The 27713-nt window shown below is 40.9% G+C and overlaps 6 protein-coding genes and 1 long non-coding RNA gene across 10 annotated transcripts in view; 4 read left to right on the top strand and 3 right to left on the bottom strand.

Moving 5' to 3' along the window:
* The window catches only part of tbc1d32 (TBC1 domain family, member 32), a 70102-nt gene extending 66158 nt beyond the window's left edge, over nt 1-3944 (bottom strand). For all 4 annotated transcript variants that reach the window (XM_048250316.1, XM_048250317.1, XM_048250318.1 and 1 more), the window contains exons 1-5: nt 3595-3944; nt 3146-3313; nt 2374-2535; nt 1686-1863; nt 155-226 (exon numbers count right to left, since the gene is read on the bottom strand). In XM_048250316.1, coding sequence (XP_048106273.1) covers nt 155-226; nt 1686-1863; nt 2374-2535; nt 3146-3300 — 567 coding nt within the window. In that variant the 5' untranslated portion in view covers nt 3301-3313; nt 3595-3944. The remainder of the gene's footprint in view (nt 1-154; nt 227-1685; nt 1864-2373; nt 2536-3145; nt 3314-3594) is intronic.
* Nucleotides 3945-4132: 188 nt separating this feature from the next.
* Nucleotides 4133-7365, top strand: hsdl1 (hydroxysteroid dehydrogenase like 1). The gene is made up of 4 exons (XM_048250315.1): nt 4133-4642; nt 4807-5252; nt 6019-6246; nt 6534-7365. The coding sequence occupies exons 1-4, from the start codon at nt 4423-4425 to the stop codon at nt 6603-6605; spliced, it is 966 nt and encodes a 321-aa protein (XP_048106272.1). The 5' UTR covers nt 4133-4422; the 3' UTR covers nt 6606-7365.
* A 451-nt stretch (nt 7366-7816) lies between these two features.
* gja11 (gap junction protein, alpha 11) lies at nt 7817-10220 on the top strand. Its single transcript, XM_048250752.1, has 2 exons — nt 7817-7861; nt 8964-10220. Exon 2 carries the CDS (start codon nt 8996-8998, stop codon nt 9887-9889), a length of 894 nt encoding a protein of 297 aa, XP_048106709.1. The 5' UTR covers nt 7817-7861; nt 8964-8995; the 3' UTR covers nt 9890-10220.
* A 362-nt stretch (nt 10221-10582) lies between these two features.
* On the top strand, nt 10583-12597 carry LOC125299471 (gap junction Cx32.2 protein-like). The gene is made up of 2 exons (XM_048250753.1): nt 10583-10789; nt 11243-12597. Exon 2 carries the CDS (start codon nt 11265-11267, stop codon nt 12123-12125), a length of 861 nt encoding a protein of 286 aa, XP_048106710.1. The 5' UTR covers nt 10583-10789; nt 11243-11264; the 3' UTR covers nt 12126-12597.
* Nucleotides 12598-13571: 974 nt separating this feature from the next.
* On the top strand, nt 13572-16888 carry LOC125299865 (gap junction Cx32.2 protein-like). The gene is made up of 2 exons (XM_048251352.1): nt 13572-13720; nt 15199-16888. The coding sequence occupies exon 2, from the start codon at nt 15204-15206 to the stop codon at nt 15927-15929; it is 726 nt and encodes a 241-aa protein (XP_048107309.1). The 5' UTR covers nt 13572-13720; nt 15199-15203; the 3' UTR covers nt 15930-16888.
* Nucleotides 16889-21790: 4902 nt separating this feature from the next.
* LOC125299270 (gap junction Cx32.2 protein-like) lies at nt 21791-23618 on the bottom strand. Its single transcript, XM_048250487.1, has 2 exons — nt 23525-23618; nt 21791-23005 (listed from the first exon to the last, which is right to left on the bottom strand). The coding sequence occupies exon 2, from the start codon at nt 22980-22982 to the stop codon at nt 22251-22253; it is 732 nt and encodes a 243-aa protein (XP_048106444.1). The 5' UTR covers nt 22983-23005; nt 23525-23618; the 3' UTR covers nt 21791-22250.
* Nucleotides 23619-25927: 2309 nt separating this feature from the next.
* Nucleotides 25928-27018, bottom strand: LOC125299652. The gene is made up of 3 exons (XR_007194422.1): nt 26932-27018; nt 26671-26744; nt 25928-26027 (listed from the first exon to the last, which is right to left on the bottom strand). It is a non-coding gene; the product is annotated as an uncharacterized LOC125299652 (long non-coding RNA).
* Nucleotides 27019-27713: the final 695 nt, after the last annotated feature.

The following is a 27713-nucleotide window of genomic DNA, read 5'->3' as shown; positions in this document are numbered from 1 at the left end:
CACACACACAAACACACTTTATTTATTGAGGTTAAACAAGAGGTTAAAGACACAGTCCCAAACAAATCTACCAGCACAAAGCTTTTCTTTCAGAGTAAAACACAGACACTGAACCCAGAGAGAAAGTGATGATAGAACAGGGCGGCGGGCGTACCTCCTTGGGTCTGCTCGGGTCCAGCTTGTCAGCAATCACCTGCAGCTGCTCATGCTTGATGAAGGCATAGCTCTGAGGGAGGGAGAGGAAAGCATCTGTCAAGTCAGCAGTGCATACGCAGTACCACAACTCAGCTACCACCAGGCGAGCAAAAAAAAAAAACACCCATCTGCCTAATATAAGCAATACAACACAGAGACGCAGCGGTTCCAGAAACCGTTCCATCCCGTGTGAAGCCCCAGAGCAACTGAGGTGCACGTTAAAGTGACACTAGTATTTATGTTGGAGAATTGGGGTGTTTGGGACTCGCTGGTGACGGCACTTTTTCTGTGCTTCTCTCCCTCAGATGGCTTTTGCCCACGTTAGCAAATTCTAAATTAGCCTGGAGACAGTCACATTCACACAGTCAACACTCTGGCTTATTATTAAATGAGGTTTCGTTGAAGGAATTGTGTTTATTTTTTACTTGTGCTAATCACTCTATGCTTCTTTGCTCTGATATTTTACACTATTTTGTATAACATACAGTATTTTATTAACTTTTAAAATGAGTATTAATAATTCAGCCATCAACAGGCCTTTTTGGGTTTATGTACAATAATCTCTCTGATATTTGAAGAATTCTCGAAGCGAAATGATAAAAGAACATTGCTAACCTGCAAGAGGCCATTTGCAAGTACAGTGAAGGTCTTTCATTAACATGTGAAGAATGCTAGCAAAGTCATGTTATAATTCCAAATGAAGACACAATGAGTTGATGTAAAATCCAATGTTAATCCAATAGACTTAGCTACTGTATATAAAGCAGGTAAAAATCTTAAAGCCGGCTGAAGATTAGCTGAAAAGTTCTTTGTTCTGGATGTTACAGCAGTGTAGCCACGCACAGCACTCAGCATAAAATGCTACTAGTAAAGCCAAGGCACAAAAAGCACTTGGAATTATAAATCAGTAGTTAAATATAGGGACTGAATATGAAAACAATAGGTTCTCCACAGGTGTCTGTCTGGAGTCATATGGGGGGAGCAAATGGTGGAAGGGAAGCCCAAATATGGCCTTCCTGGGCGGATTCTCCGAATGATCTTTTCAATGTAAATGTCTTGAGAGGGGGAAACTATTAATTAAATACACCACTTGAGGTGGAAACATTCTGTCTGGTTACAATAAACATCCTGTCTCATTCGTCTGTTTTGGCTGAGACAAAAAGACAATAATATGTTGGAAACCACCAATATTCTACACGCACCATAAGATATGTGCATTATGCGAGCTTCTGTCAGCCTCACCGCCTTATAGAACAACGTACACTGTTAGTGTAGATCAACATTTAGAATCCAAAAACTAATGAATTTATATTTCAGTGATATTGCAGTGATATTTCCAGTGTTGCAAAACCCTGGAAATGTTAACAGAAAAGGGAAGTTGTGCATAGTCATATGCCCAGACAGACAGACAAAGAGCCAGACAGACAGACAGACAGACAGACAGACAAAGAGACGGACAGCTAGACAGTGAGACAGACATACAGGCCTACCTGGTTGAAGGAGGAGTCGCTGTCAGAACAGTTGTCGGTGTAGTGGCTGCTGGACTGCTCACGCTGGCTCTTGCGGTGCATCTCCTCCTTCTTCAGCTGGTCTTCCTCAAACTTGTTGATGAGCGACTCCACCACCACCATCATGGTGTTCTTCAGGGTCTGCATCATCTGCTTGTATCTGCCGGAAATTAAGAATGAAGAATTAGGCTGTGAAGGCCATAGGATATGCATGCAGAAGAAATATATTATATTGATAAATACTGTTATATCTGTTTCATAGAGTTTGAAAGCCTCACTGTCTCATAACATCCTTATTACATTTACATGTAATCATTTAGCGAATTATTGTATCCAAAGCAACTTAGATATGTCAATTATATTACAAGCTTTGTCTGTCTGTCTGTCTGGCTCTTTGTCTGTCTGTCTGGGCACCTGCCTATGCACAACTTCCCTTTTCTGTTAACCTGGAGCAACTTGTGGTTTTAAGTGCCTTGCTCAAGGACACAATGGTGGGAGCTGGGAATTGAACCCACAGCTTTTCAGGCAACTGCATGCTAGCCCAGCTCCTTAACCACTACGCTAATACTACCACCATATCACAAGTTCCAGACAAATTTGAAGCTCAGCCTTGTGCTCTTACTTACGAGACTATATGAACGAATGTAAGTAACTGAATGAGTTGACATACTCCACAGACTCTCTGGTCTTCCTCGTCACAGCATGCACGAGTGTGTCTTGTCCCGTGCCGATGGCATGGCCCTCTTCCTTGGCGCAGTTCTCGGACTCCTCATCAATTACAGCTCCAAGGCTGCTCTCCACATACTGCCGCAGGTATTTAACAAACTCATAGCTGGACCACAGACAGAGAGAACAAGTGAGATCAGTGCTTCCTGAGCCAAGCAAATAAACCATTAGAAGACAGGGGACTAATTAAGAAAAGTCAAATGAGAGTGTCAAACATTCCAGCCAATTTAATTTAGATTGGCAAACAGCAGCCAACACCCTGATTAAAGACCTCAATAAAAGCGCCCATGAGTGAATGAAGTTTTGCATAAACTAATTAAAAATGGCAAATAATTTTGGCTTTTTAAATACAGGATCCGAGCACTACTTTACTGTCGTTGATGAAAATAATGACTAAGAAAGTGTAGACAAGTTTTGTACATTTTTACTAAAAGCTTACTTGGACTTGAACCATTCATAAACATCATGATCCAACTACAGAGAAGTTAGGAATGAATTTAGGTATGCCTATTCCTAAATGTCCTTCTAGATCAATTAAGTGTCTGTCTATCTATCGTATGTATGCATATACATCTATCTATCTATCTATCTATCACAATTTGTTGCATGGCCTTCTATCCCGTCATGCTCATTTGTTTCGTGGGGGCTTCTCTTATCCATTCGGGCTATCTCACACTTGAAAGTTGTCTGCTGTAACGGCCAGAGACTCGTCTCACTTGTGAAAGTTCTTGTCTGTCTCCTCCAGGTGCAACAGGATCTCCTCGGCGCACTCCACAGATGGGGCTCCAGAGATGCGGTCTTTGGTGCTCTTCAGTAGCTGCCTCAGGAGAGACTGCAGTTCCGCCTCGTCGTCCGCCGAGAACTGAGACATGCCTGTCTAATGCCTAAGGAGTCAGTGGACAATTGGAAAATATTTTGACATTATCTAGTAGATGGGAGTGTTGCCTGACCTGACAAGCCTCATTCGTGTAGGTTTACTGTCAAACTCTATGCTCCAAACACCAAGTACTTAGGAAATCAATCAAGTTCACTATTATTTCGCTAGCTGCTACGTTAGAGTAGCCTAACCGAGGACCACCAGACAGACCACTTGCAGTTTCCCTGTCAGTCCTGTTTGTGCTGCTACCAACGAAAGAAGGTCAGCTTTATGACATGCGCAACCTACCAAACTTATGTATTTTCCATGCAGTGACTCGAACCAGCAAACAGCATCCAAACAGCAATTACTATAATTTATTTGCAACCATTAGCTAACGTTGGGTTGCGTTATTTAGTTGTGGTAATGTGCAGTAGCTAGCCCAGGAGCCTAGCCTGCTTACGCTCTCCCAGTTTAAGCCTACTATAACAACAACGATTAAGGCAGTCAAGATGTTTCAAGCGATAAGGGCAGATTTTGAAGCTGTGCTGAAATAACAGTCATTAATGTAGACGAACGATGTTAGGTACAGGCAGAGCCCCCTTATTAGACATTCTCTGGTACAGGTTAGGTACCACTTGCTTCCTTGTATCGGAAGTCTCTATGGAAACAGCATGGCGCGTGGAATTGTGGGAAATCCATGTTGGCATACGTTTGCCCACGTTTGCATCTAAGTAACCATTCAGAAGGAAGAGACGTATTAAAATGATGCAATAATACAACACACCGTACACAATACAGTAAATAGTGTTGGATAATAGTAAGTACAGCAGCTACATTGTGCTTTATTAGTGTCTGCGACTTTAAGTATGTTTCCCCGAAAGGTCACGTGGTTTTGTTTGTCAAAATCTCTTCCGGTATGGGATGCGCAAGCCCTTGTGAAGCCTTGTGAAGCTGCAGTTTGTCACCTTATAGTTTTTGCGTTACAACAACAACTTTAATCCAGTGTTTAAATACGTATAGGTGCGTATAGGTTGATGAGCTAGTAGGGTACAGTATAGTTTGTAGTGTAGTACACGCGCTGTAGTGGGATAATTCCTAATTTGCCAGTCAGTTAAACCTAAACTCGTGACAGCTATGGCTGCGGTGGACAGCTTTCACCTTTTGTACAGAGAAATTGCGCGGTCCTGCAATTGTTATGTAGAGACTCTAGCCCTGGTCGGAGCATTGTACACAGCCAGTAAAGCGGTCATTGTAACTCGGGACTGTTATAGACTGCTTAGACTTCATTTTATACCTCGACTAGTCAATAACAGAGACCTTGTGCGGTCATATGGAGAATGGGCTGTCATTTATGGTGAGTAGGCTGTTGGTTGTTTTGTGCTGTTAATACTCTCCTTGTTTTAACATCAGACTGATTTGATGAAACACGTTTCACACTGGGTGAATTGCATAGGCCCATCTAGCCTATCTCTCTGTCTAAATCTGTGCCCAAACCTTTTCTTGCTTTCTTTGACATAGGGTCATCCGAGACACTGGCAGTAGCATATGCCGAGGAGCTGGCCAAGTATGGCATCAATATTATTCTGATCAGCTCTGATATCAGAAGTCTGACCAGCACAGCCAAGGGCCTCTCTGAAGTCTATGGTGTGGAGGCCATCTTGGTCGAGGCAGATTTCTGCCGCGGTCAGTCTGTCTGCAAACCCATCCAAGACGCTATTAGGGACAAAGACGTGGGCTTTGTGGTAAACAGTCTGGACACCTCTCTGAACCTCCGTCAGAGCTTCACGGACCTGTCGGAGGGAAGGCTATGGGACGCACTGAACAGGAGCATCACTGCAGCCAGCCTGGTGACACGCCTGGCTCTACCTGGGATGGTGGAGAGGAGACGGGGGGCAGTGGTAAACATCTCCTCGGGGGCCTGTAGCCGACCCCTCCCCAACAAGGCAGTACTCTCAGCATCCACGGTCAGTTTCATAAGAAGATTAGAGTCTCTGATTACAGGCATTGTTCTAATCTTAAACCTAAGGCGTGTTTCCATTATGGGATTAAACACAGGTGTCTGCGGAGAAGCGTCAGACTTTGTCTCTGTGTCTAAGACTGGACCAAGGTCAATGTCTAGATGGCCTCAGTTCAATTTTGGTTCGTCATGGAAATGAGCTATTACAAACCGAATGTAACAAACAGTCCAAACACCAGCGTTTGCGTTTTTTAAACCACAAACAGATTTTAATGATATATTTGTTCATGTTGGATTGTATTATGTATTATGAGTTTTTCATGCATTGGTGTTTGACAAAGAGCATCCACATTCCACACAGATCTCAGTCAAATCACAAATAACAACCATATAAACCTTACAGTCATTAACACAAATGTATTCATGGCACAGAATGTACCGGTATACAGAGTCTGAATTCCCAGAGAAGCAAGAGCAATATCTATGTAAACGTCCTAAAGGCATTCCAACTTTAAATTAGCTTGAAGAGTTTGAACACAAAAGTGCTTGACTGCCACGGAGGTAACCTCTGTGAGTGGTTGCGACCAATTTCCCTGAATGTGGAATTTTATAAGGCTTGTAGTTCTGAAGGGACATGCAAGGTCAGCCAAGCACTCAGCCTTGTTTGCTGTTGAAGTTTAGACACAAATCCCTTCGGATTTCCTGTGTGAAATGAAACGCTTCTGAGCACATAGTCTCCTGCCCTAACTACTCTGCACTTCCCCTCTTGTCAGGCTTACCTGGACTACTTCAGCCGTGCACTACACTACGAGTTTGGCCACCGGGGCATCTTTGTACAGAGCTTGTTCCCTTGTCGCGTGGCCTTGCAGGCACCCGAGGAGGGGGGTCGGGAGATCACAAGCAGCTGGCTGGTCCCTCCAGCTCAGGTCTACGCCCGCCATGCGGTGTCCACTCTGGGTGTCTCACACCGGACCACTGGCTACTGGCCACACTCCTTACAGGTACAGTGCGTTGAGGCACGGCATATCTTTTTTTTTCCCATTTATAACTTTATAGTTATGAATTAAACATAGATAAATTATTAAAGCATTGATCCATTTATTCAGGTAAATAAAGGAATCATTTCAGCCATAGGCACAACAGTATGTAGATGACTTGGACATTTGATAAAAGCGTTGGCTTTATGCACATGTAAAAGAATAATCCAATAACCATAATCCACCCCCCCACACACACACACACCAACCACACACACTTTCTCACTCTCTTCCCGTACACTTTCCTGCAGCTTGGACTGGTCCATTGGGCTCCTGAGTGGCTGTGGACGCTGGGATCCCGTATGCTGGCCACCACTGCCTGAGACGGACATCTCCACCCAGGCTTGGATGGTTCTCCATGACTTATCCTTATGTTGCTCCACTGAACAATTAGGTAGAGTCCACCTTCTCCAGTTTTAGAGTCTGGTATCTCCATAAAGGTTCAGATAAATGGTTAATTTACTACACACCCTTTCCATTCCATTGAGGTTGTTGTGAGGTATTATGTGTTTTTAAAACCCTCTATGATTTAAGCCTCTTGTTGTACCATCATACAGTGTTAATTTGCAGTGGTACAACAACAATTCTCTTCTTTCATGCAAAAACAATTCCAAGTCCTTGGATATTGCATATTTATTTTCCTGTAGGTGTGATTTGTGGGAATTGATAGGTTGATTTGAGAAAGAGTGTTTTACTCTTTAGAAGACAAAGTCATTTCAAAGAAAGATCAGGTAGATTTTCTTTGGATTGATTGTGGTTTCTTTGAGAAACTGTACTATTTAGGCTGGTTTGACTTGAACTTCATCTAGATTCAGTTGTGTTATAAACAACTATTTAACATACACATGAGCACTCCATATGAACATAAATGGTAGTGGCATAAAACATAAATAAAAATCTATATTTAAAGTGGTGTGGTGTCATTAGGCAATACCAGTGATCTCTGATTTAACACCATCAGTGTCTGATTTGTGTATTTGTAAAAGCAGTAGATCCATAGCAGTCTGGCTGGAGGATATCAATCCCTTCTGTGCTTCTGTCATGAGAATTTGGAGAACTTTAATAAAAAAGTTTGATGCTTCACATGTTGTTGGATGTTTTTAACATTTGAATTGTGTGTAGTCTGAATTATATTTATAATTAGGGCAGTTCGACGAAAGAATGAAAGAACTGATGTACAACTTCAAGAAAATTAAGATAGATAGATAGATAGATAGATAGATAAAGAATGGAAATATCGCTATGAAGTTATGCTTCAGCTATAAAGAAATACAACAAAAGTCTATGCATGTGTTTGGAATGTCAGTTTAAATACTACAGAGTGCCCTACAGTAAGCCACTGAATAGTGGTTATTCACTAATATAGTGCACAATGTAAGGGATGAGTGTCTGTTCTGATCACAAGCTGTTTGATAAAATAACAAACATGACGGCAAGCATTATGGGAGTTGTAGTTTTGTTTTATTTTGACTGGAGCCACAGCAAGAATATCCTTATCCACTTCATCCCCGCGGTCTTCTGCCACTCTGCAAGACAAGACAGCCTGTGCCAAGACCTGGGATTCACCTTTCTCTCTTAGGTAAGCATAAAAAAGTATTTCTAAATAGTCTGTATGTACATGTATGTGTGCATAATGATGTTTATGACAATGACATCATATGTATTTCTCGTAGTAGTGCATTATTTACAGTTATACAGTAATTTCCTATGTATTAGTCACATTATGTTTAAGCTGCAGGACAGTGTTTTATACAAGTTAAAAGAAACAAACCCATATTAATACCATATTAACTGGCCCCGTTTTTTAACCTCATAGCTGAAGAAATTTTGCAAAATGAATGTATAAACCCCGGCTAATAGTTGGGAAATTACAGTATGACGTATGACCAAATAGGATTGATTGCACAATTGGTATCACAAAGGCAGATGACTAACTTAACACTCTGAAATATAAATATTGTATATTGTATGTTACTCTATTCAAATGTTCATTAGGATTTTCAAGCAAGGCATTGAATTTTCAGTCAAGAAATATAGTTTATTTAAAAATATTAATGATTCATTAAAAGTCAGTTTCCTAAGCATGAAACCAGACTGGATGAAATGAGTTATACATCTTCACATCTATACATTTTACACATCTTCTTTTAGCATCTCTTTCTTTATGGATTAAAGCCTCAATATATATCACTGGATACTTGGATACTTCAAGAATAAACATGTGCATGTATAACTATGTATTCTAAGAACACTATTTTTGCCTTTTTAATGTAGTTATAAATGTGGCTGTACAATACTTCCAAGTCCCATTTCGCTTGGCAGTTTCTGGGAAGTTTGAGATTATGTTAACACAATTAGAAAATGTTTGGGTTTCAACAAGACTAAAGCCTTGATTTACACCAGATTTGAACTAGCTGTTCTTAAACAAGATAGCCACGAATCCTGGTTTTATCAATCAGCATAAATGTTGGTGCAAAAGACTTGATTCTGTCATCCTTGAGGTGCAGAACCCTTCAAATTAAATAAACATAGGGCAGAAAATGAGATTGCAGGTCAGTGTGTTCCCAGTTACCATCCCGTATCTGATAAAATTACAACATTTTCTTTCTCCTCTTTCTACGTCTCTCTGTATGTCCCCTCTCTCTTTCCTGTTTCTCCCCCTCCTCTCAACCCCCCTCCAGGTGTTCCCACAATTAAAACAGCTGAACTGGATATGGGTGAGTGGGACTTCCTTGGCCGGCTGCTAGACAAGGTGCAGGCCCACTCCACGGTCATCGGGAAGATCTGGCTGACCGTGCTGTTTGTCTTCCGCATCCTGGTCCTGGGGACGGGCGCCGAGAAGGTCTGGGGAGATGAGCAGTCCGACTTCGTCTGCAACACCAACCAGCCTGGCTGCGAGAACGTCTGCTACGACGACGCCTTCCCCATCTCGCACGTGCGCTTCTGGGTGCTTCAGATCCTCTCGGTCTCCACACCGACGCTGGTCTACCTCGGGCACGTGCTGCACGTGGTCCACGTGGAGAAGAGGACTCGTGCCCGAATGAGCAAGCAGGTCCCAGATCAGCAGGTCAACTTGTTCCTCCTGAAGGGCTATAAGGTGCCCAAGTACAGCAAGGACAACGGCAAGGTCAGCATTCGCGGACGCCTCCTGCGGAGCTACATTATCAGCATCTTCATGAAAATCCTCCTGGAGGTGGCCTTCATCCTGGGCCAGTACTACCTGTATGGCATCACGCTGCACGCCCGTTATGTCTGCAGCAAGTTCCCATGCCCACACGAGGTGGACTGCTTCCTGTCTCGGCCCACCGAGAAGTCAGTGTTCATCTGGTTCATGCTGGTGGTGGCGTCCATCTCGCTGCTCCTCAACGTGGTCGAGATGGTCTACCTGACAGTCAAGAAGATCAAGGAGTGCCTGAATCGGCGGCAGGACTACACGGTCACTCCCGTCACGCCCGTGCTGGAGCGGCGGGACCTCAAGGCCAAGGAGCAAGGAGTGATCGAGAACTGGCTGAATAGGGACGTGGAGCTGCTGCAGAAGAAGGAGCAGGCCACCAAGAGCGTGACGTCCGAGGACAACAGCGGCAACATGGAGGAGGTGCAAATCTGATCCCGAGTGGCAGAGCAGTCTGCGCAAACATGTGGTACTCCCATGCGCCCGCCCGCCCGCCAGTGTAAACATTGCCTGAGAGGAGGTCGCGCGTCTGGATTGAGTGTTTAGACACATGTCCAGAGGCAGTGACTCAGTAGCCCAAAGTGTTTTGTAAACATAGGCTGTTCTTTCTTTTAGCTGCATGAACTGCATAACAGAGCAGACAGCAATTTTGACTGCTTGTTTTGTTTACTTTTTTCCTCATCATTCATAAGGTACTGTATATGTTTGAGTGGAAGTTTGTGTAATGTCATATTTTCAAATAAAGTGCATGCATTTGGATTACGAATGGATTATGATCTTGAGTGTGTGTTCACTTGAAATCATATTAGGGTGTTCACGTATTTCTATAAAGAGTTACTATACAGACCTCTGGTCATGGTCAGAGTCTGTTAACGCACTTGGAATGATGACAAGTATGTTTTTTTGTAAGTTTGTAAAGTACTCAGAGGTAAATGAGTGAGCCTATGTACAGCATTGGGAACATAATCATTAAACCATAGACGAAATGAGTGACTGACAACTTAGTTAACCAATGCTTGTGGTCCAAGACTCATAAATAAAATTATTTTTTCTGTTATCCTGCTAAGATATAGATAAATGTGGTGGTATAGATAAATGTGGCGTCTTTGCTTCATACAAGAAAGAAATGTCATACATAACTCTGTCAATTATTAATGATCCATGGGGAGTAAGTCTGTTCAAAATCCAGCCTCTCTTTTGCTGATCAGACGTGACAGTTAGCTATATTCTGAGGATTTCGCAAGATTGACGAGGGCCAAAACTCAAGGTTCAACCCCAGCAGGTGAGTAGTTGGGTTGAAGCTGTGCTGGAGGAAAGAGTTTGTTTCAGCTCAAGGTAAGGTACAAAAAAATATGAGTTGCCTTATTCACTGACATTGAAGCCTGTTGCCTGTTGTTATTACTTTCCAAAGACCATAAGAAAAAAATCTCTTCTTTTTTCAAAAAAGTCCAAAAAACTTTTGTCTAAGTTTAATGATTATTGTGGTTTTGTTGTACCATCACTGTGACCGTTTTTTTTTTAGTTATACTGGAGCCACATGGGTTACCATTATCAGCAAATGTGTCTTTGAAAAAGTTGTTGATCTTCAATTTAAACTAGTGAATGGGATTTGATTGTTGCTTTTTTGTACTCAATTTTTCTATAAGAATGGATAGCTGTAATTCTTCAGATGGTTGTTTGCTGTAGAATCTCTCTAGAAGCTGTAGAATTAATGCTTGAATTTTATCACACAAAAAGTATAGGTAACACTGACAGCAGACTAATGCTATTCTGTTTGATTTTAAATAGGAGAAACTGAACATAACAGAAAATGGGGGATTTAGGATTCCTTTCAAAGCTGCTGGAAGAAGTCAATAACCACTCCACAGTCATTGGAAAAGTATGGATGACCGTCCTATTTTTGTTCCGAATCATGGTTCTGGGTGCCGGGGCAGAAAAAGTGTGGGATGATGAACATTCTAATTTAGTGTGCAACACGCAGCAACCTGGTTGCGAGCAGGTGTGCTACGACTGGCAGTTCCCCATCTCCCACATTCGGTTCTGGGTGTTGCAGATCATCTTCGTCTCCACGCCAACCCTGATGTACCTCGGCCACGCCATGCACATCATCTCCAAGGAGAACAAGCTACGCGAGCGGATCCAGAGGCACGAAGAGAACGTGAAGTCGCCGAAGTACACCGATGACAAAGGCCATGTGAGGATCAAGGGCCAGCTCCTCGGCAGCTACCTGACGCAGCTCTTCTTCAAGATCCTCCTAGAGATCGGCTTCATTGTGGGCCAGTACTACCTCTACGGCTTCGTCATGGTGCCCATGTTCTCCTGCTCCCAGTCGCCCTGCCCCTTCACAGTGGCCTGCTACATGTCGCGACCCACCGAGAAGACCATCTTCATCATCTTCATGCTGGCCGTGGCCTGCGTATCCCTGGTGCTCAGTGTGGTCGAGCTTTTCTTCCTCCTCTGTTCTAGGGTGCGATGTGGCCGTGGCGGTGGTCGCCACCGCCACGGTCTCGGCGCCACCGCACCACCACACTCCGGCCCACCAAGCTGGACCCCCCGCATGGAGCTGGACACCGTGGCCCAGAACCAGCTCAACACGTTGCACGGTGAACGCCAGAGCCTGGGTGGCAGTCTGGACGGCGCCAAGGATGATAGGCTGCTAGGGGGTCACTGAAGCTGATATGACCGTCACAGTTCCATGTTTTGTGTTTGATTGTCCTGAAAAGTCACATATATAGGAGATATTCGTCACAAGGCAGTGTCTGGGAAGTTTTAACCTGTTCATGTTTCAGGAGAGAGGTTATTTTGTATCTTTGCATCTTGTCTCCATGATATTGGTGAGATAGTGGGTGTGAGGGTATGATTGTTGATCTTGTGTTAACAAAACCTTGTTGTGTTGATTACGTGCTGCCTGTTGTAAATCAATTTTTAAGTTATTGAACTGTCATGTGTAAGGTAACATTTTTGCACAGCATTTGTATATAAGTCAGAAAAAGTTATATGTAGAACATTATATTTAGATAAGCATTGTTTTGGGACAGATTACGTATTTATCATGCAAATACTGTAAAAAAAATGACTGTGTAAGTTTCTATATCTTGTGGATCTTTGACACTGTTTTCAATAAAAAATAATTTCAAATCTGAGCTCTGGTGTGAAGCCTTTTGAGATGAACCTGGACACTAATCCACCTAAATATTCTGGAATAAATCAATTCCTCCAAATGAATCTGCACAGCATGTACATAACATAAGCACAATTGCCTATAAAAAAAATAACTGATAAAATGATGATATGCAGACTGCAAAAAAGTAAGCACTATGGAGTTTTGTTCTAAAACTAACTACCAAACTACTTAACCAACCTTGCAAACATTACCAACAATTACCACAGTAAATGCCCAGGGGTAATGAGTTAGCACAGACAGTCTTCATAAAACAGAACTCATCTCTATTTCACCTTTCTTATTTTGGCCTAGTCAAGAGATTAAACATGTCAACGTTTCGGCCGCAAGGCCTTCATCAGAGCATTACCAATAGTTACTAATTGGCACTGACTGAAGCTTGCTGAGATGTTAACAGGTGTCTGTTGGTACTATCGTCTGTGATGTTGTGCTATGACAGCTTTTACATTATTTGTTTGCTGGGTGTTCCTACTCAAATCACAGAACTACGTGCATAGGCGTGACAGCTAGTGGTTTGTTTACTCACATAACTATATACATTCACATGACCTGATACCCATGATATTATATCAAGCTTTAATTTGAAGATAATACTGAAATTAGTAAACATACTTTAAAAAGTGGCAGATTCTTGCACTTTAACATTTAAGAAGATAATACGATTAATACAAAGATAATAAATCACTACAATAGTACACATCAGCTGTTAAAGAATAAGGTTGACTGTAATGGGTCAATCAAATAACAAATGTAGCAATGTGAGCTATGTTCTAAAGGCCAGACTATAACATGTATTCACCAGAGTCTTATTTGTTAGACTGATGGAGAATCAAAAGCTCTGATTTGGACAAAATTCTTACTTATCTCAGCACTGTTAATCATTGAATGGTATGTACCCAAACTCTTGACACAGACTTTTTTCCTCATGTTTCTGATTTATCATTTGCAGATGTCAACGTGACAGACCGCCCGTACGTAGACTTGTGCAATCTCATAGGAACAGTTCAAGGTAGCGACCAGGTACAGACATTTTATCATTCAGACTCTGCAGTGTGTGATTTAGATTGTGGCAAGCTGAGCATAAGGTAAGGCAATACATTTACTTTCATGTACGTCCATGTACAAGTAATTCTACTTTTTCTTTTTAAAATGTGATGTCTTTACTCCATAGCACCTATGTCTAGGTAGCACCTACTGTGGGTTATTTAAAAAGGCATGACATGATACCAGCTGAGTTGACCATATTATTTTTCACTTATGTAACATGCATAATACAGTGTACAAAATGTATTCTTTGTATGTTTTTGCGGTTGACGGTTTTAGATTTAAATGATACATAGTTTAGTTTAGTTTATTGAGTATCAGCCTTATTGCAGGTTTATAAAAAACATACAAGCAACTGTCATCATAAATACTGAATTATTTGTGCTATTACAATAAAAACATATTTTAAAAAAATATCATATTATTAACTTAAAAACATAGGCTAAAATATGCCAAATGAGTGAAATCTACAATCCGTTGTCATTCAAGAGTCCGCAGATGTACTGTATGAGATTGGTGATTTTCTGTATCTCTCAGTTCTGCATCTTGGAATGGACAGTTTGTTTTAATTTCTTGTTATTCAATCTGTGAACATTTCTCTAAGAGGAGGTAGCCAGTTTTTGTAGCTGGACTTTAGCAGCTTTTTGGCCAAGTCCAAACACAATTGAGTGCACCTCTCTGTTAGTGTGCGTAGTCCAAGAATAGATGTTACTGTCTGTACAGGTCTCAAGGTAATAACTTATAACTAATACTTGTATGCTTTATTCAGAGGAACTGTTTGATAGTGACAGCTGTTGACAATTAATGATAGCTGTTTAGTAATGGTGTTATATGGTTTATTCTGAGGGACTGTTATTTGATGCTTCTCATTTTAGCATCTGGCATATCAAATCTTTGTGACTTCTTTCCTAATTGTACCAGATTATTGGATGTATTGCACATCTTGACATCCAGACTAGATTATGAAGTGCAGTACTATCATAGTAACTGCAATAGGGGGAGCGTACTTACTGTATGTTCCCCGGTCCCATACAAAGCGACCCTTTTTTAAAACCCTAACCATAGCCCTAACTCTAACCCCGAGCGGGGAACATAGGACCCAGGGAACATACTGTAGGGAGAACCCCGCAATGGGGCTAAGTAATATGCTTTTTTCCCCCTCTGCACTTTAACTCATGTTTTGCTGAACCTCTGTCACCTACTGTAGCCAAAGTATTTGGTATGAACCAAGCCAAGGTGTCCAGCCAAGTGAACACATCCTTCCACAATTGCATTGTGGTTCCTGGAATGCTTGACAGGACATACAGTAGATCTTAGTGATAGTACAACCAATCTCATCAACTATTCCTGGGCATTTTGGGACATGAGGTCAAAATTAGAAGTCACCAGAACGTCAATGTTGTCAAACCTTGGCATCCTCAATCTTTATGATATATACCATTTATATTAAAGATATTGCCTGCAATTTCTTCTCAACTTTCTTCAACAATTATTACATAACTATTTGTCTATTTTACAGACAAAATGGGTGAATGGGGATTCCTGTCTTCATTGCTGGAAAAGGTGCAAGCCCACTCCACGGTCATCGGGAAGGTGTGGATGACTGTTCTGTTCCTTTTTCGGATCATGGTGCTGGGAGCTGGCATTGAGAAAGTTTGGGGCGATGAGCAGTCCAAGATGGTCTGTAACACCAAACAGCCGGGTTGCAAAAACGTGTGCTACGACAGGGCCTTCCCCATCTCCCACGTTCGTCTCTGGGTGATGCAAATTATCTTCATCTCCACGCCGACCCTGATATACCTGGGTCACGTCATCCACGTCACACAGAAGGAGAAAAAGCTCAGGGAGAAACTGCAGAGCAATGCAGAGAAGCAAGGGCTGAAGATGCCCAAGTACACAGACGACAAGGGCAAGGTCTACATCAAGGGCAGCCTCCTGGGCAGCTACATGACCAGCCTGGTGTTCAAGATGATCCTGGAGGTTGCGTTCATCGTGGGCCAGTACTACCTCTATGGCTTTGTGTTTGTGCCCAAGATAGAGTGCGAAGGGGACCCGTGCCCCTACAAGGTGGAGTGCTTCATGTCGCGGCCCACAGAGAAGACCATCTTCATCATCTTCATGCTGGCGGTGTCCTGCGTGTCCCTGCTGCTGACCGTGGTGGAGATCTTCTACCTGATGTGCAGGAGTAGCAAGAGAGGCCCCGGCTACAGTGGAAGATACCAGTTGGATTACAGTGCAGGGAAAATTTAACACTCAACTTCAGTGGTCAAACAAGAAAACACAGACAGACAGGCAGACATAGTTACTAGTCACATACTGAGAAGACAGTGATTTATGTTGGGCGTGGTGGAGCAGCGGCAATGTCACCGACGGACAATCGGTTGGCCTGAGTTTGATTCCCGCCATTGTGAGTTCATATCACATTGGATAAAAGTGTCTGCTAAATATCAGTCTTTAACTTTAAAGGAGAAATCGGTTTTACAAGGTTACAAGTTTGTAGCAACTCGAGCTAGGTAAAACAGATTGTTTTGGGGGTTTTTCGTCCGACAGTTCTTGGTGACCTCGAGAAACGGATTTCTCCTTTAACTTTAACTTTATTCACCAAACCAGGTATCTATGAGATGATTCTGGAGGAGTAACCAATGGATAGAATGAACAAATGATAGCTAGATAGATAGATGTGTATATTGTACAATGAAGAACATTGGTGTATTTATTTGCTGTTTTTTACGTGTATCAGAGGGAATGTTTTCATTGCTGTAAAAATGAATGGACATATTGTGAGTGTTGTAATGAGATGCATCACTTTACATGAGACTATACAATGTTTAAAATGAGATTGCACTGTATGTGAAGGACGGAAGGAAAAGCCTTAGTTCCTTCTGAAGGTCTGTAAGAAAAAAGGCATAAGTTTCAAAGGATTTTCCCATCAATTTAGCAAAAAATTCAAACTAAATTATACGTTAACACCGATATTTGCATTTACATCAGAATTGTCCTGTCACTCTGTTCCAGTATTTTGTAATTGATATGCAACTTGTTTCATAAACACTGCAGTAACAATTAAATGTAAATAAAATGTCATATTTACAGCAATTCAAATGTTTAACAATGCTGACAGAACATTGTGATGAAAATACATTGTTTTTGTTTCTATATTTATATTTTTGATTTGTCACTTCACATTTGTTAATTAAAAGGATCAAAAAAGATCTTCTTTCGTGTCCGTTCACCATCAGATTTGTGTACCTCATTTATTGCAGAAAAGTACAGAACCCCAGCATTAAGTTTTCTTTGTGCATATCACGACAATGTGTGCTTATTTTGCTTAAGTGCATGCTCATTTTACTAAATCATGCTCTCATTATACTAGAATGTGCATTCAGAATAATGTCACAATAATTTATCGATATTCTCTCAATAATTCTTCTCTCAGGAGTTCCTGATAGCATTGTTCCTCATAGCATATTCATCCCTGCTGAAGCCTGCCTGAACTCTATGATCCCCGGACTAGCTAAACGTGCACGCCGTGCTTACTTCACTTCATGCTGGCCCTAACTTGGTTTATTACCACCAAATAGTTAATATCTCAGCACAGATTCTACCATTTTGAGTGGATGGGTCAAAAGGTCTTCAACAAACCAGATAGGGGCTGTGTGGATGGAACAAGAAAGGCCCTCAACACACTATGCAGTGATTTCATTGGGGTGTTACAATCAAGAAACATGTCTTATCTGATGTATGGTCAAGCTTCAGCTAACAGCATTCTGACTCTGCAAATATGGTCCGAATATGGTCTCATGCAACAACCACGTCACCACCAGCCAAGGCTAAGGCTACTAAGGCTAGGGGTCACTGTGTGGATCTGCATAATAACCTGAAACAACCTGTCAAGAAATTATCTCTGTTGACAGCCATGAGTGATGGGGCAAGCAAATAAAGGTGAAACAGCACAATACAACTATACCTTTGTCCTATGTCGTCGCCATACAATTCTATTTTCAGAATTTCATAAATGAAGAGTTTGGTTCCAAAACGCTATATCTCCATTTTTAAAAACATAAAAAAATCATGTTATTTGATTGTGTATTTCAGGTCATATCAATACAACTGCAGTTTTGCTGTTTTGATTGAGTAAAGATAAATCAAATAACAATAACCCAATTACAGTTGCACTAAAATTACCTGGAAAACAAAATGTAAAAAAATGATTTATGAAAATTTGTTGAAATGGAGGATATACCGTTTTGGAACCAAACTCTTCGTTTCACTCAGAAGTACATCCTTTAGCCATCAAAGGAGCTTTACATGAATGAACAGAACTGACTGTTCTAAGGCCATCATATAGCTCCTGGAAATACATTAGCATAAGCTAATGTTCACTATACAGAGGAGAAGTAGGTTTGGACCTACAGAAAAGTACAGAAGAGTATGGTGAGTTGGATGGGAGACCGTGTCTACCATGTATTGCCAAAGTGAGTGCTAATGATAGCAGTCTACTATGATCTCAAAATGTAATGGCAGGCCCAGGGCTTATTTCGTGGACAGAAGTACCTTTATTTTGCCTTATGGGCAAAAAACACATACATTCATTTTGAAACCAAACCCTCTGTCCACGATCAGTTAGCTTTTTGTCCACCAAACACTTCCTTTCATGTACAGAAACAGGAGCACTTCCTTTCATGTACAGAAAATGGAAAATGGAGGACTGGAGAGTAAGTAAGCTCTTTTTTATTTATCAAAATGTAATTCTGTCCACAACACATAATAGATGTCTAAGGCCATCATTTATGCATAAGCAAAGGCTGGTTGAACTTTCATAGATGTAAGTATTTTGCTCTGTACAAAATTAATTATGTCACAGGCTTTATTACTGAAGTAACACCTTGCACCAAAGGCCTTTGCTACAACTAATACATTTTGTGAGTCAGTTTAAAGAATGAGTTTCGTCACAAAATAGCATTCTGTCATGGAAACAAGGCATGTCACACTTGCTGCAACATATCTTCTCATTCTCTTGCCTCACATGCCTACCATCTTAAAAGTGTTAAAAGGACGTTTTTTTTTCTTGTCATTGTCAATTTGTGATTCCTGAAAGGTCAAAGACACATGTTTATTGTTACTGGAATAATATACCGACAATATTAAATTAATTTAATTAAGCACACTAAAAACTGACACATTGTGTGTTTGCTCAGAGACAACACAATTTTGAGTCAAGAATTTTAACACAGCAATTGTGTGGCTGAGTGAAAAGGTGAAAGACAGAGTTCAGCTATCTAACAAAAAAAGTAAGCAAACAAACATTTTTGCAGGTACTCATTGTGTTTTTTTTGAGATAGCTGAAATCTGTTTTTCCCCTTTTAGAGTGAACTGTTTATCCTATAGTTAAGTTATACTTTATTAGTCCTGTAAGAAATTTGTTCTCTGCATTTTACCTATCCGGGGGTAGTGTACACACATTGATACACACACACACACACTCGAAGCAGTGAGCTCACTAGGAGCACACATACACACCTGGACTCATGAACAGCCATTATTCCAGCTCCTGGGGAGCACTTACTGTAGGGGTTAGGTGCCTTGCTCAAGTGGCTCCCCCACCCACATTGTTCCTACCAGTCAGGGATTAAACCCTGACCAGTAGGCCACAGATGCACATCATTAGTATGTTATGCCTGGAAACAGTGAGAACTGCCAGCATGAGTTGCATCATAGTGTCATGTTTGTTGTGCCATATGGTGAACCACTGATGAACTGGGGTCACCCGCACTATGTGACGTGACGCAATTTATATGTTTGTCAACTTCGACCCAAAGCTGTTTATGTTCCAGCCAAGTACACATGAACTGTGCATACATGGAGTAGCCCAGCCAGACCTCCTTTTGGACAATTAACTAATCCCGGCACAGTGAGCTGCCTGCAACAACAGCGGCGCTCGGGGAGCAATAAGGGGTTAGGTGCTTTGCTCAAGGGCACTTCAGCCATGCCTACTGGTCGGGGTTCGACCCGGCAACCCTCCGGTTACAAGTCCGAAGCGACCACCTTCAGGCACTACAGTACAAACTAATACGTTTGTGAGGTAATGGACACCGATGAAAGCAACAGAAAATCCAACTAATGAGATTATTCTATTCAAATGGCAGTTTAGTAAAATTTTAGAGATTTAATTGTGGGTTGATATTCTAAACAGTGCATGAGTGCATGTCAGCTTTTCTGACCTGTTAGTGTGACCAGGGGCGCAGCTACCTATTTTTGAGGGGTATGCAACAACAATATTGGCCCCCCCTCCCAAAAAAAAACTAAAGCAGAACAAAAGGCCAATAATTTACACTATTACTGTGCATTAGTGTCTATTGAATATGTTTTTAAAGAAATGCTGCCAATTTGATGTTTAATTTGATGTTTTACTTGATAAGTATTGATAATGGTGCATTGCCACTTTAAGCGAGTCTAAACGGTTCTCACAACGTCCTTTGCCAGCTATTGCTCACAATAGATAAGGCTGATAGCTGATAGGCACTCTAGCCTTGTTTGTTTGCACCGCATTGACAACACAATATTAAGTTATTACAAGGTGCCTTCGTTGTTAGGATATGGAAACATGTAATGAGTTGCTGCTAGCATGACATTTCTGTTTACAGTTGGCCATTAAAAGTGCAATATGAGCATGGTAGCCACCTAGCTATCTGAATGGAATAGGCTATGTTTCAGTCGGCATTATGCTTAACAAACGCTAGTTAGTCTGTTAACATTCATATTTGCAAGCCTCCAAGTACAGACGTCATCACTTTAAATCCTACCTGTTGTCTTTCACCGTCCACGTATTTAACTGCTGTTGCATCCCTTGACATGCTATCTCCTTTTCCCTATTTCTTTTTCTATTTTTTGTTGTCAACAGCTTTTTTTTGCTGTATCCATCTTTTTCCATAGACGGCAACTCACTCGTAGGCCTATCTGCTCGCCCAGCGCTCACGGCGCCCCCACTGCCTCTTCTTTGTCAAAATTCTATAATGGAATCTGGAGATAGGGTGCCTACTCTAGCCTGTTAGTCCTCTAAAATGTTATAGAACATTGAGAAAATGTTGAAATGATTTAGAAATGGACAGCAGCAGCTACATATAGAAAATACCAAATATATTATTTTAATATTTTTATCAGTTCTTTTACGCCCCTATGCGCCGCATATAGCGCATACCCACTTCTATCTCTGACATCAATCTGTGATGCTGATGCCACCTACTGGCCAGGTAATGGGAGTTGGACAGTCCCAGGTGTCGTGTTTTCATTGTAATTTCTGGCTTTTTCAATTCACCTTTTTGTAATTATTAACACTTGATGTGAACATGTAGGGGACAAGTGTGTTTAAACAAATACATTATATAGAGAGCCTAAGTTACGCCCTTCTAGGCCTACCTCCAGTCCATAGGACCTCTCTTCTGGAAAAAAAAAAATATATATGGGAGTCAATGGAGAGATAACAATTATTTTTGGTCCTGTTCAAATTGTGCCATGAATTTCACATATGATATGTATGAATTTAGAAGATACATTTTCACGTCCAGAAAGTACTGTTGTTTGACAGACTGCAAAAGTTATGTTTTGCATGAATCCGCTCTGTGGACTACATCTCTTGTCTCTAATACATCACCAACAGTGAAACGATGAGGCTGTGCTGTCATGCTAGCTAACAGTTACATCTTGCTTTCAGCTATGTCACTTAACAATAGTTTATGGACAGTTGGACAAATATACCTTACTTGGTATGTTTTATCCTGTGATTCATGATCTTTTCATCAACCAGGGAAGCCTAAGTAAGACCATTGCTGATATGCTTGTAGGCCTACATTGCGGTGAGACTAATTCATTGCCTGTGAATGGGCTAACGTCACTAACGCGACTGATGGGTTTGTAGTCATTGGAATGATGAACTTTGACAATGTTGTAATTCAATAGTAACGAGACAAACTGCAACTTTCTGTATAGGCCTACATCAAAATTTGTCTTTTAAATTGACAAACATCATATCTGTAATCCAAGTCACAATTATTAGGTTTACAACATATCAATTTATCTTAGTTTCATTAACCAACTACAATTTGGTTTGTGTTTGTCTTTTTGTTTTTATTTTTGTATAAAAAACAGAAGAATATGAACAGACTTGAAATACCATACATTAGATACTCTCTCAGGCAACTAAAAGTGATGATGACATTTCAAACTTGGGAGAAAATTGAATACACTGCATAATTGATTAAGTTTTTTGATTGTCACACAAAATAATAGCAAAGCATTAGAAGTATGCAATAATGTTTTGAGTAATTCTTGCATTGTTTTGCAAGACTGACTTTCTTTTCAGAAGACTGCCCTATGTGCTGACACAGCCTTCTGTCTACAGTGGATGCACAAATCCAAATCCTCTGTAGACTATTACAGCCAGACACACAAGGAAAAACCAGACAAGCTGTTCTCAAAGTCTGCCTTTTCTTCAGTCAAAGTCAGTCAGTGACATTTAACTTGTTATGTTAAAATTCATTGTGCATGAAAGAGTGAGATTTTAATAAGTGTCCTTCAGCAAAACGTCTTGTGATTCGTCATCGCTGGTGTCGGAGGATAGCCCTGGGTCCTGCGACTCTTCACCCGGGCACAGATGAGGTAGACGATCTCAGCGACATTGAGCAGCAGAGACACGCAGGACACCACCAGCATGAAGATGATGAAGATGGTCTTTTCCCTGGGTCGGGACATGAAGCACTCGACCGTCCCATGACAAGGGTAAGCCTCGCACTCCAGCTTGGGCTGCAGCACAAAGCCGTAGAGGTAGTACTGACCGATCATGAAGGCCAATTCCAGCAGGATCCTGACGACGAGGTTTAGTATGTAGCTACGAAACAGGACGCCTCTGATGAAGACCTTTCCCTTCTCGTTGGTGTACTTAAGCGCCTTCAAATCCTTGGTCTCGTCGTTTTCTCGTAGCTTTTCTCGAATCTTCTCTTCCTGGTGCATGATGTGTATCACGTGAGCCAGGTAGACTAAGGTGGGGGTGGAGACGAAGATGATCTGCATCACCCAGAAGCGAACGTGGGAGATGGGGAAGGCCTGATTGTAGCACACGTTTTTACACCCACGCCTTGTCGTATCGCACACCATCATGGACTGCTCGTCGCCCCAAACTTTCTCGACACCGGCCCCCAGCACCATGATCCTGAAGACGAACAGGACAGTCATCCATACCTTCCCGATGACTGTGGAGTGCGACTGGACCTTGTTCAATAACTTGGAGAGAAATCCCCAGTCCCCCATTTCATCTGATTGCCAGCAACAGTCTACATGAAAACAGATTAAAAATGTGTCATGCTTACAGGCGATTTCTATTCATTTTGAGATAGTATTGAGATAGAAAGATAATATTGTTGAACTATACACCAAACAGATCTGACATATGTGCACATATTAGTGCCAGTGACATTATTTTTACCAAAGAATTTATTTTATTCAAAATAAAACTGTGCACAATCTGAGTAAATAAGTGTGATTACATTATTGCTCAAACAAAAAGGTCTAGAAAAATGTGCTATATAAATAAAGTCAAGTCAAGTCAAGTTTATTTATATAGCGCATTTCTTCCTCCTTTTTGCAAAATATAATTACTGAAGTAACTTGACTTGGCTAGATAAACATAATGGTAACATAATGGTAATTGTACTCAAGTACTGTACTCAAGTAAATGTACTCCGTAACTGTCTGGCTCTGAACATAATGAACACAAAGTCTGCCTTACAGTAGTGACTACTCTTATCTAAAATAACATGACATTGACATGACATGATGAAAAATCTGCTTACCTTGGAAGACCTCTTATCAGTAATTACTTGACGAACGCGAGAACGACTGTTTTACCAAATGGAAGCTTCTTATAGCACCATGACCAAATTCCTCACTGTGTGTCATCTCACAGATGTAGCAACTCTGGATCTCTACTCCTCCTCCTTCTCCCAGCAGCACGTACTTCATGAAGTGGCCTCAGTGGTTTCTGAGAAAAGGAAAGCTGCACAGAGTTCACTTACAGAACAGGGTCTACAAATCAATATATTAAAATTAAAAATCAAATTAAATCAGGTTTCTAGGCCAAATGTACTTGCGTATACAAGGAATTTGGTCTCCCATCCGTGAATTAGTGAACACACAGTGAGGTAAAGCACACACTAACCTGGAGCAGTGAGCTGCCTTGCTACAGCGGTGCTCGGGGAGCAGTGAGGGGTTAGGTACCTTGCTCAAGGGCACTTCAGCTGTTCCTACTGGTCGGGGATCGAACTGGCAACCCTTCGGTTCCAAGCCCAAAGCCCTAACCAGTAAGCCACAACTGCCCCATTACAAATAAAGAGAGACACATTTGTTTGGTTCATTTACTGATCACATGAAATTTTGGCCATAAAATGGAGTACAAGTCAGGTTTTAATAAAAGAGCTATTTTCATTTATTCATTCAGCAAATTGTTTTTGTCCAGGGCATTAAAGCATTGCAAATATATTAACTTCTGTGAGTTTCTGTGGGTATGATTTATAAAACTGTGCATTTTCAGTGCCTTGCTCTGTCAGTTCAACCTCAACTTCCATTTACAGGTACAGTACACATACTAATTGAGGTCAATTCAGACCTATAACACCTGGGTCTTGGCCATTTTCTGTATGAATGGCATGGAGGAGGAAGTTATTCCCTGTGTGTGTGAATGCAGGAAAATGTTCAAACATCATCACTGAATGTAAAATTACATTTGGGGCCACTGTCAGTAAAATGTGCTATCAAACTCACACCTTTGGACTGTTAAATCTTAGTCCCCCATGTGAAATCATGACCAACTCCAGGCCTTTGATTCTGCAATCAAGATAACTAATATTAGTACCTTCAATTCTACTTGTGTGTCTCTTCCACTGGCTCCCCGCAGGGTTGTGTACTCTCACCTCTACTATACATCCTCTACACTACCGATTGTAGGAGCCAGTATAGAAATAGACACTGAAATATGCTGATGATACAGTTATTGTCAGTTTACTGCAGAAACATGAATCTCAGCATGGGCCAGTGGTTGACGAGTTTGTCAGTTGGTGCGACAGGTCTTTTCTGCAGCTTAACACCTCTAAAACCAAGGATATGCTCATAGATTTTAGGAGAAAACCACCTGGCTTTTCTCCACCCACCTATGGAATCAGCATAGAGGTGGTAGAGCAGTATAAATATCTGGGTACTGTGATAGACAGTAAACTCAAATTTGACATAAACACAGAGATGACATGCAAAAAGGGCCAACAACGATTGTACTTCCTTCAGGAAGCTTCATTCTTTTAATGTGGATAAAGTTATCCTGTCTTTGTTTTATAAATCTTTTATTGAATCTGTCCTTACTTTTGCTTTCATTGCCTGGTATGGGGGTATACGCCTGAGGAAGAAAAATAACCTCAGCCATATTGTGAAGGTGGCTGGTAATTTGATTGGTTGTCCACAGGTTTCCTTGACAAATATTTATGAGAGGCAGGTTATGAGGAAAGCAGATGCCATATTGGACTGTGTAAATCACCCCCTTCATTGTTCTTTTGAGGTCCTGCCCTCAGGCCGGAGATTCAGAGTCCCTTGTTTTAAGTCCAATAGGACAAAGAACTCTTTTATATCAAGTGCAATTCGGTTGCTAAATTTGCACAATTCTTGGACCTAGATGAGGAGTAGTGTAACAGTGTTTTTTAACCAGTAGTTTGTGTTATTTATTTATATGTGTAAGTGGTGTTTACCTGTTGTGCTACCTGTATGTAGGGGCAGCCGTAGCCTACTGGTTAGCGTTTTGGACTTGTAACTGGAGGGTTGCTGGTTCGAACCCCGACCACACTCTAAAAAATAATACACTTACTCAACTTAAAAAAATTGAGGTAACAATTTGCATGGATCTTTTTAAGTAATTTCAACTCAAGCCGTTTTTGAGTAAATATTGTGAGACTTATATAGTTAGAACAACTGAATTATATTATATGATCAAATTAATATAATTAAGTTGGTTCAACTTAATTAAGCTTTTAGAGGACAAATCAGGTTGATTGTGCTAAACTAATTGAGTTCTTCTCACTATAAAAGTCTCACAATATTTACTCAAAAACGGCTTGAGTTGAAATGACTTAAAAAAAATTAAGGTAACAATTTGCATGGATCTTTTTAAGTTATAGTAACTTACTTCACTTCTGTCTGAATAAAAGCACACAGCAATTTAAATTTTCTGAAAGCATTGTTTATTTTTAAAGCAATGGCAACTGGTCCAGTTGTGCAATGAATGAATGTAGAGCTCCGTCTGAATTCGTCATTTATCTGTATAAAAGAAAGGCACAATGTTAGAAAATTTACCTCAAGACAAACAACAAAATGAACAAAATCTACATGGTTTGCAGGGATTGACACATAATATTTCTCAAACTTCAAAAATAAATAAATGTTGGCCTACCTATTAGGCCTATGTTCAGGTTAAGCTAAGAATGTCAAATGGCCCACAAACCTTCATAAATAGTGACAATGTTAGGCTTAACTAGGACGACCAAATATGATCCTCAAACACGTGCAGTGCTAGAACTAGCAATGCTAAAATGTTAAGTGCGGAATACAGCTGCCACGGTGAAATTTGAAGACACCAGACAGCTAAATTTACCTTTACTAACTCCAAATGATCAAAGGGCAGGCTGCAGGTAACTTTGAAGACGCCAGCTACCAAAGTCATCTTTTCAAATGGTTTAATTACCGTGCAAGCAGCAGCTAGCTTGGAAGACACGATAGCTACTGTCTGTAGATAGCTAAAATCCATCTTTTCAAATATTCAAATTAGCAAAAGGGCAAGCTGTAGCGTTAATTTCATTTGAGTGTCACGTGACAAAGATTTTGATGCACTGTGTGCCGTTGTTTGATAGCTGTTGCTTTTAAAACAAACACAAAAATAGTAGGCTAGACTACTTTGCATTACCTGTGATGTTCGATGCAGGCTACAGGATCCTGTGCCATAATTTCTGTTACTTCTCAGGCGTGGTCTGGAAGGTCCTGAACGTTCAATCGTGTTATTAGCTTTATAAGTTTGGTCACGAGATTTACAAGTTTCAGGAACTTAATACTTTCTATTGTTAGGTGAAAGCAAGACTGTGTGTTGAAAATCCATATATGAATAAGTTGAGACAGCTTTCTTTCTTTTTCAGTATTACAAACTCCTTAAAATAAATTGTCAACTCACCTATACATGTACAAGTAGCAAACTTAAATTTTTTATGTCGAAAATGTTCTTCATTTTAAGTTTTATCTACTAACCTCTGAATCATTTTTTAGAGTGCAGTAGGCACGGCTGAAGTGTCCTTGAGCAAGCCACCTAACCCCTCACTGCTCCCCGAGTGCCGCTGTTGTTGCAGGCAGCTCACTGCGCCGGGATTAGTGTGTGTTCACTGTGTGCTGAGTGTGTTTCACTAATTCACGGCTTAGGATAAATGCAGAGACTAAATTTCCCTCACGGGCAGTGTTGGGGAAGTTACTTTTAAAAAGTAGTGTTTGCTTGTTACTTGTTACTTCTCAAAAAAGTAACCCTTTACTTAGTTACCCTCTATGGAAAGTAACTTTTTACATTACTCATTACTTTTACGTTACTTTTATGTTGCTCGACTTTGGGCAGAACCCAGTATCTGTTCCTAAATGTGTAGGCCTACATAAAGTTCTACTATGGAGAACATAACAGGTATTTCTTTTGTGCTCTTCATTATAAAAAATGCTACAAACAGAGCACTTGACAAGAAAACATTGGGCTTATAGGCTTCAACAGCACCACTAAAGCCCTATGAAACAATATCAAATAAAATAGCCTCGATACATCTTGGGCATATAGGTGAACACAAAATATATGAGGGCTTATTTTATAGCCTTATACTCTTTCATTAAACAGGCGCTCCTCTGAAATTGGTGCAATGCTAGTGCAAATCGTATCAATAGGCTAGCAGTTCAGTTAACGGCATTGGACAAAATCAGGGC

Source organism: Alosa alosa, chromosome 8 (genome assembly GCF_017589495.1).
Source record: "Alosa alosa isolate M-15738 ecotype Scorff River chromosome 8, AALO_Geno_1.1, whole genome shotgun sequence".
NCBI lineage: Eukaryota > Metazoa > Chordata > Actinopteri > Clupeiformes > Clupeidae > Alosa > Alosa alosa.
The sequence above is the reverse complement of the archived record's forward strand: the minus strand, read 5'-3'. Positions and strand labels throughout refer to the sequence as shown.

Excerpts from the sequence above, each read along its gene's own strand:
- LOC125299270 (XM_048250487.1), bottom strand. The coding sequence starts at position 22,982 with ATGGGGGACTGGGGATTTCTCTCCAAGTTATTGAACAAGGTCCAGTCG.
- LOC125299471 (XM_048250753.1), top strand. The coding sequence starts at position 11,265 with ATGGGGGATTTAGGATTCCTTTCAAAGCTGCTGGAAGAAGTCAATAAC.
- hsdl1 (XM_048250315.1), top strand. The coding sequence starts at position 4,423 with ATGGCTGCGGTGGACAGCTTTCACCTTTTGTACAGAGAAATTGCGCGG. Across the intron at positions 4,643-4,806 it reads AGAATGGGCTGTCATTTATG|GGTCATCCGAGACACTGGCA; the intron begins GTGAGTAGGCTG and ends TCTTTGACATAG. Across the intron at positions 5,253-6,018 it reads CAGTACTCTCAGCATCCACG|GCTTACCTGGACTACTTCAG; the intron begins GTCAGTTTCATA and ends CCCTCTTGTCAG.
- gja11 (XM_048250752.1), top strand. The coding sequence starts at position 8,996 with ATGGGTGAGTGGGACTTCCTTGGCCGGCTGCTAGACAAGGTGCAGGCC.
- LOC125299865 (XM_048251352.1), top strand. The coding sequence starts at position 15,204 with ATGGGTGAATGGGGATTCCTGTCTTCATTGCTGGAAAAGGTGCAAGCC.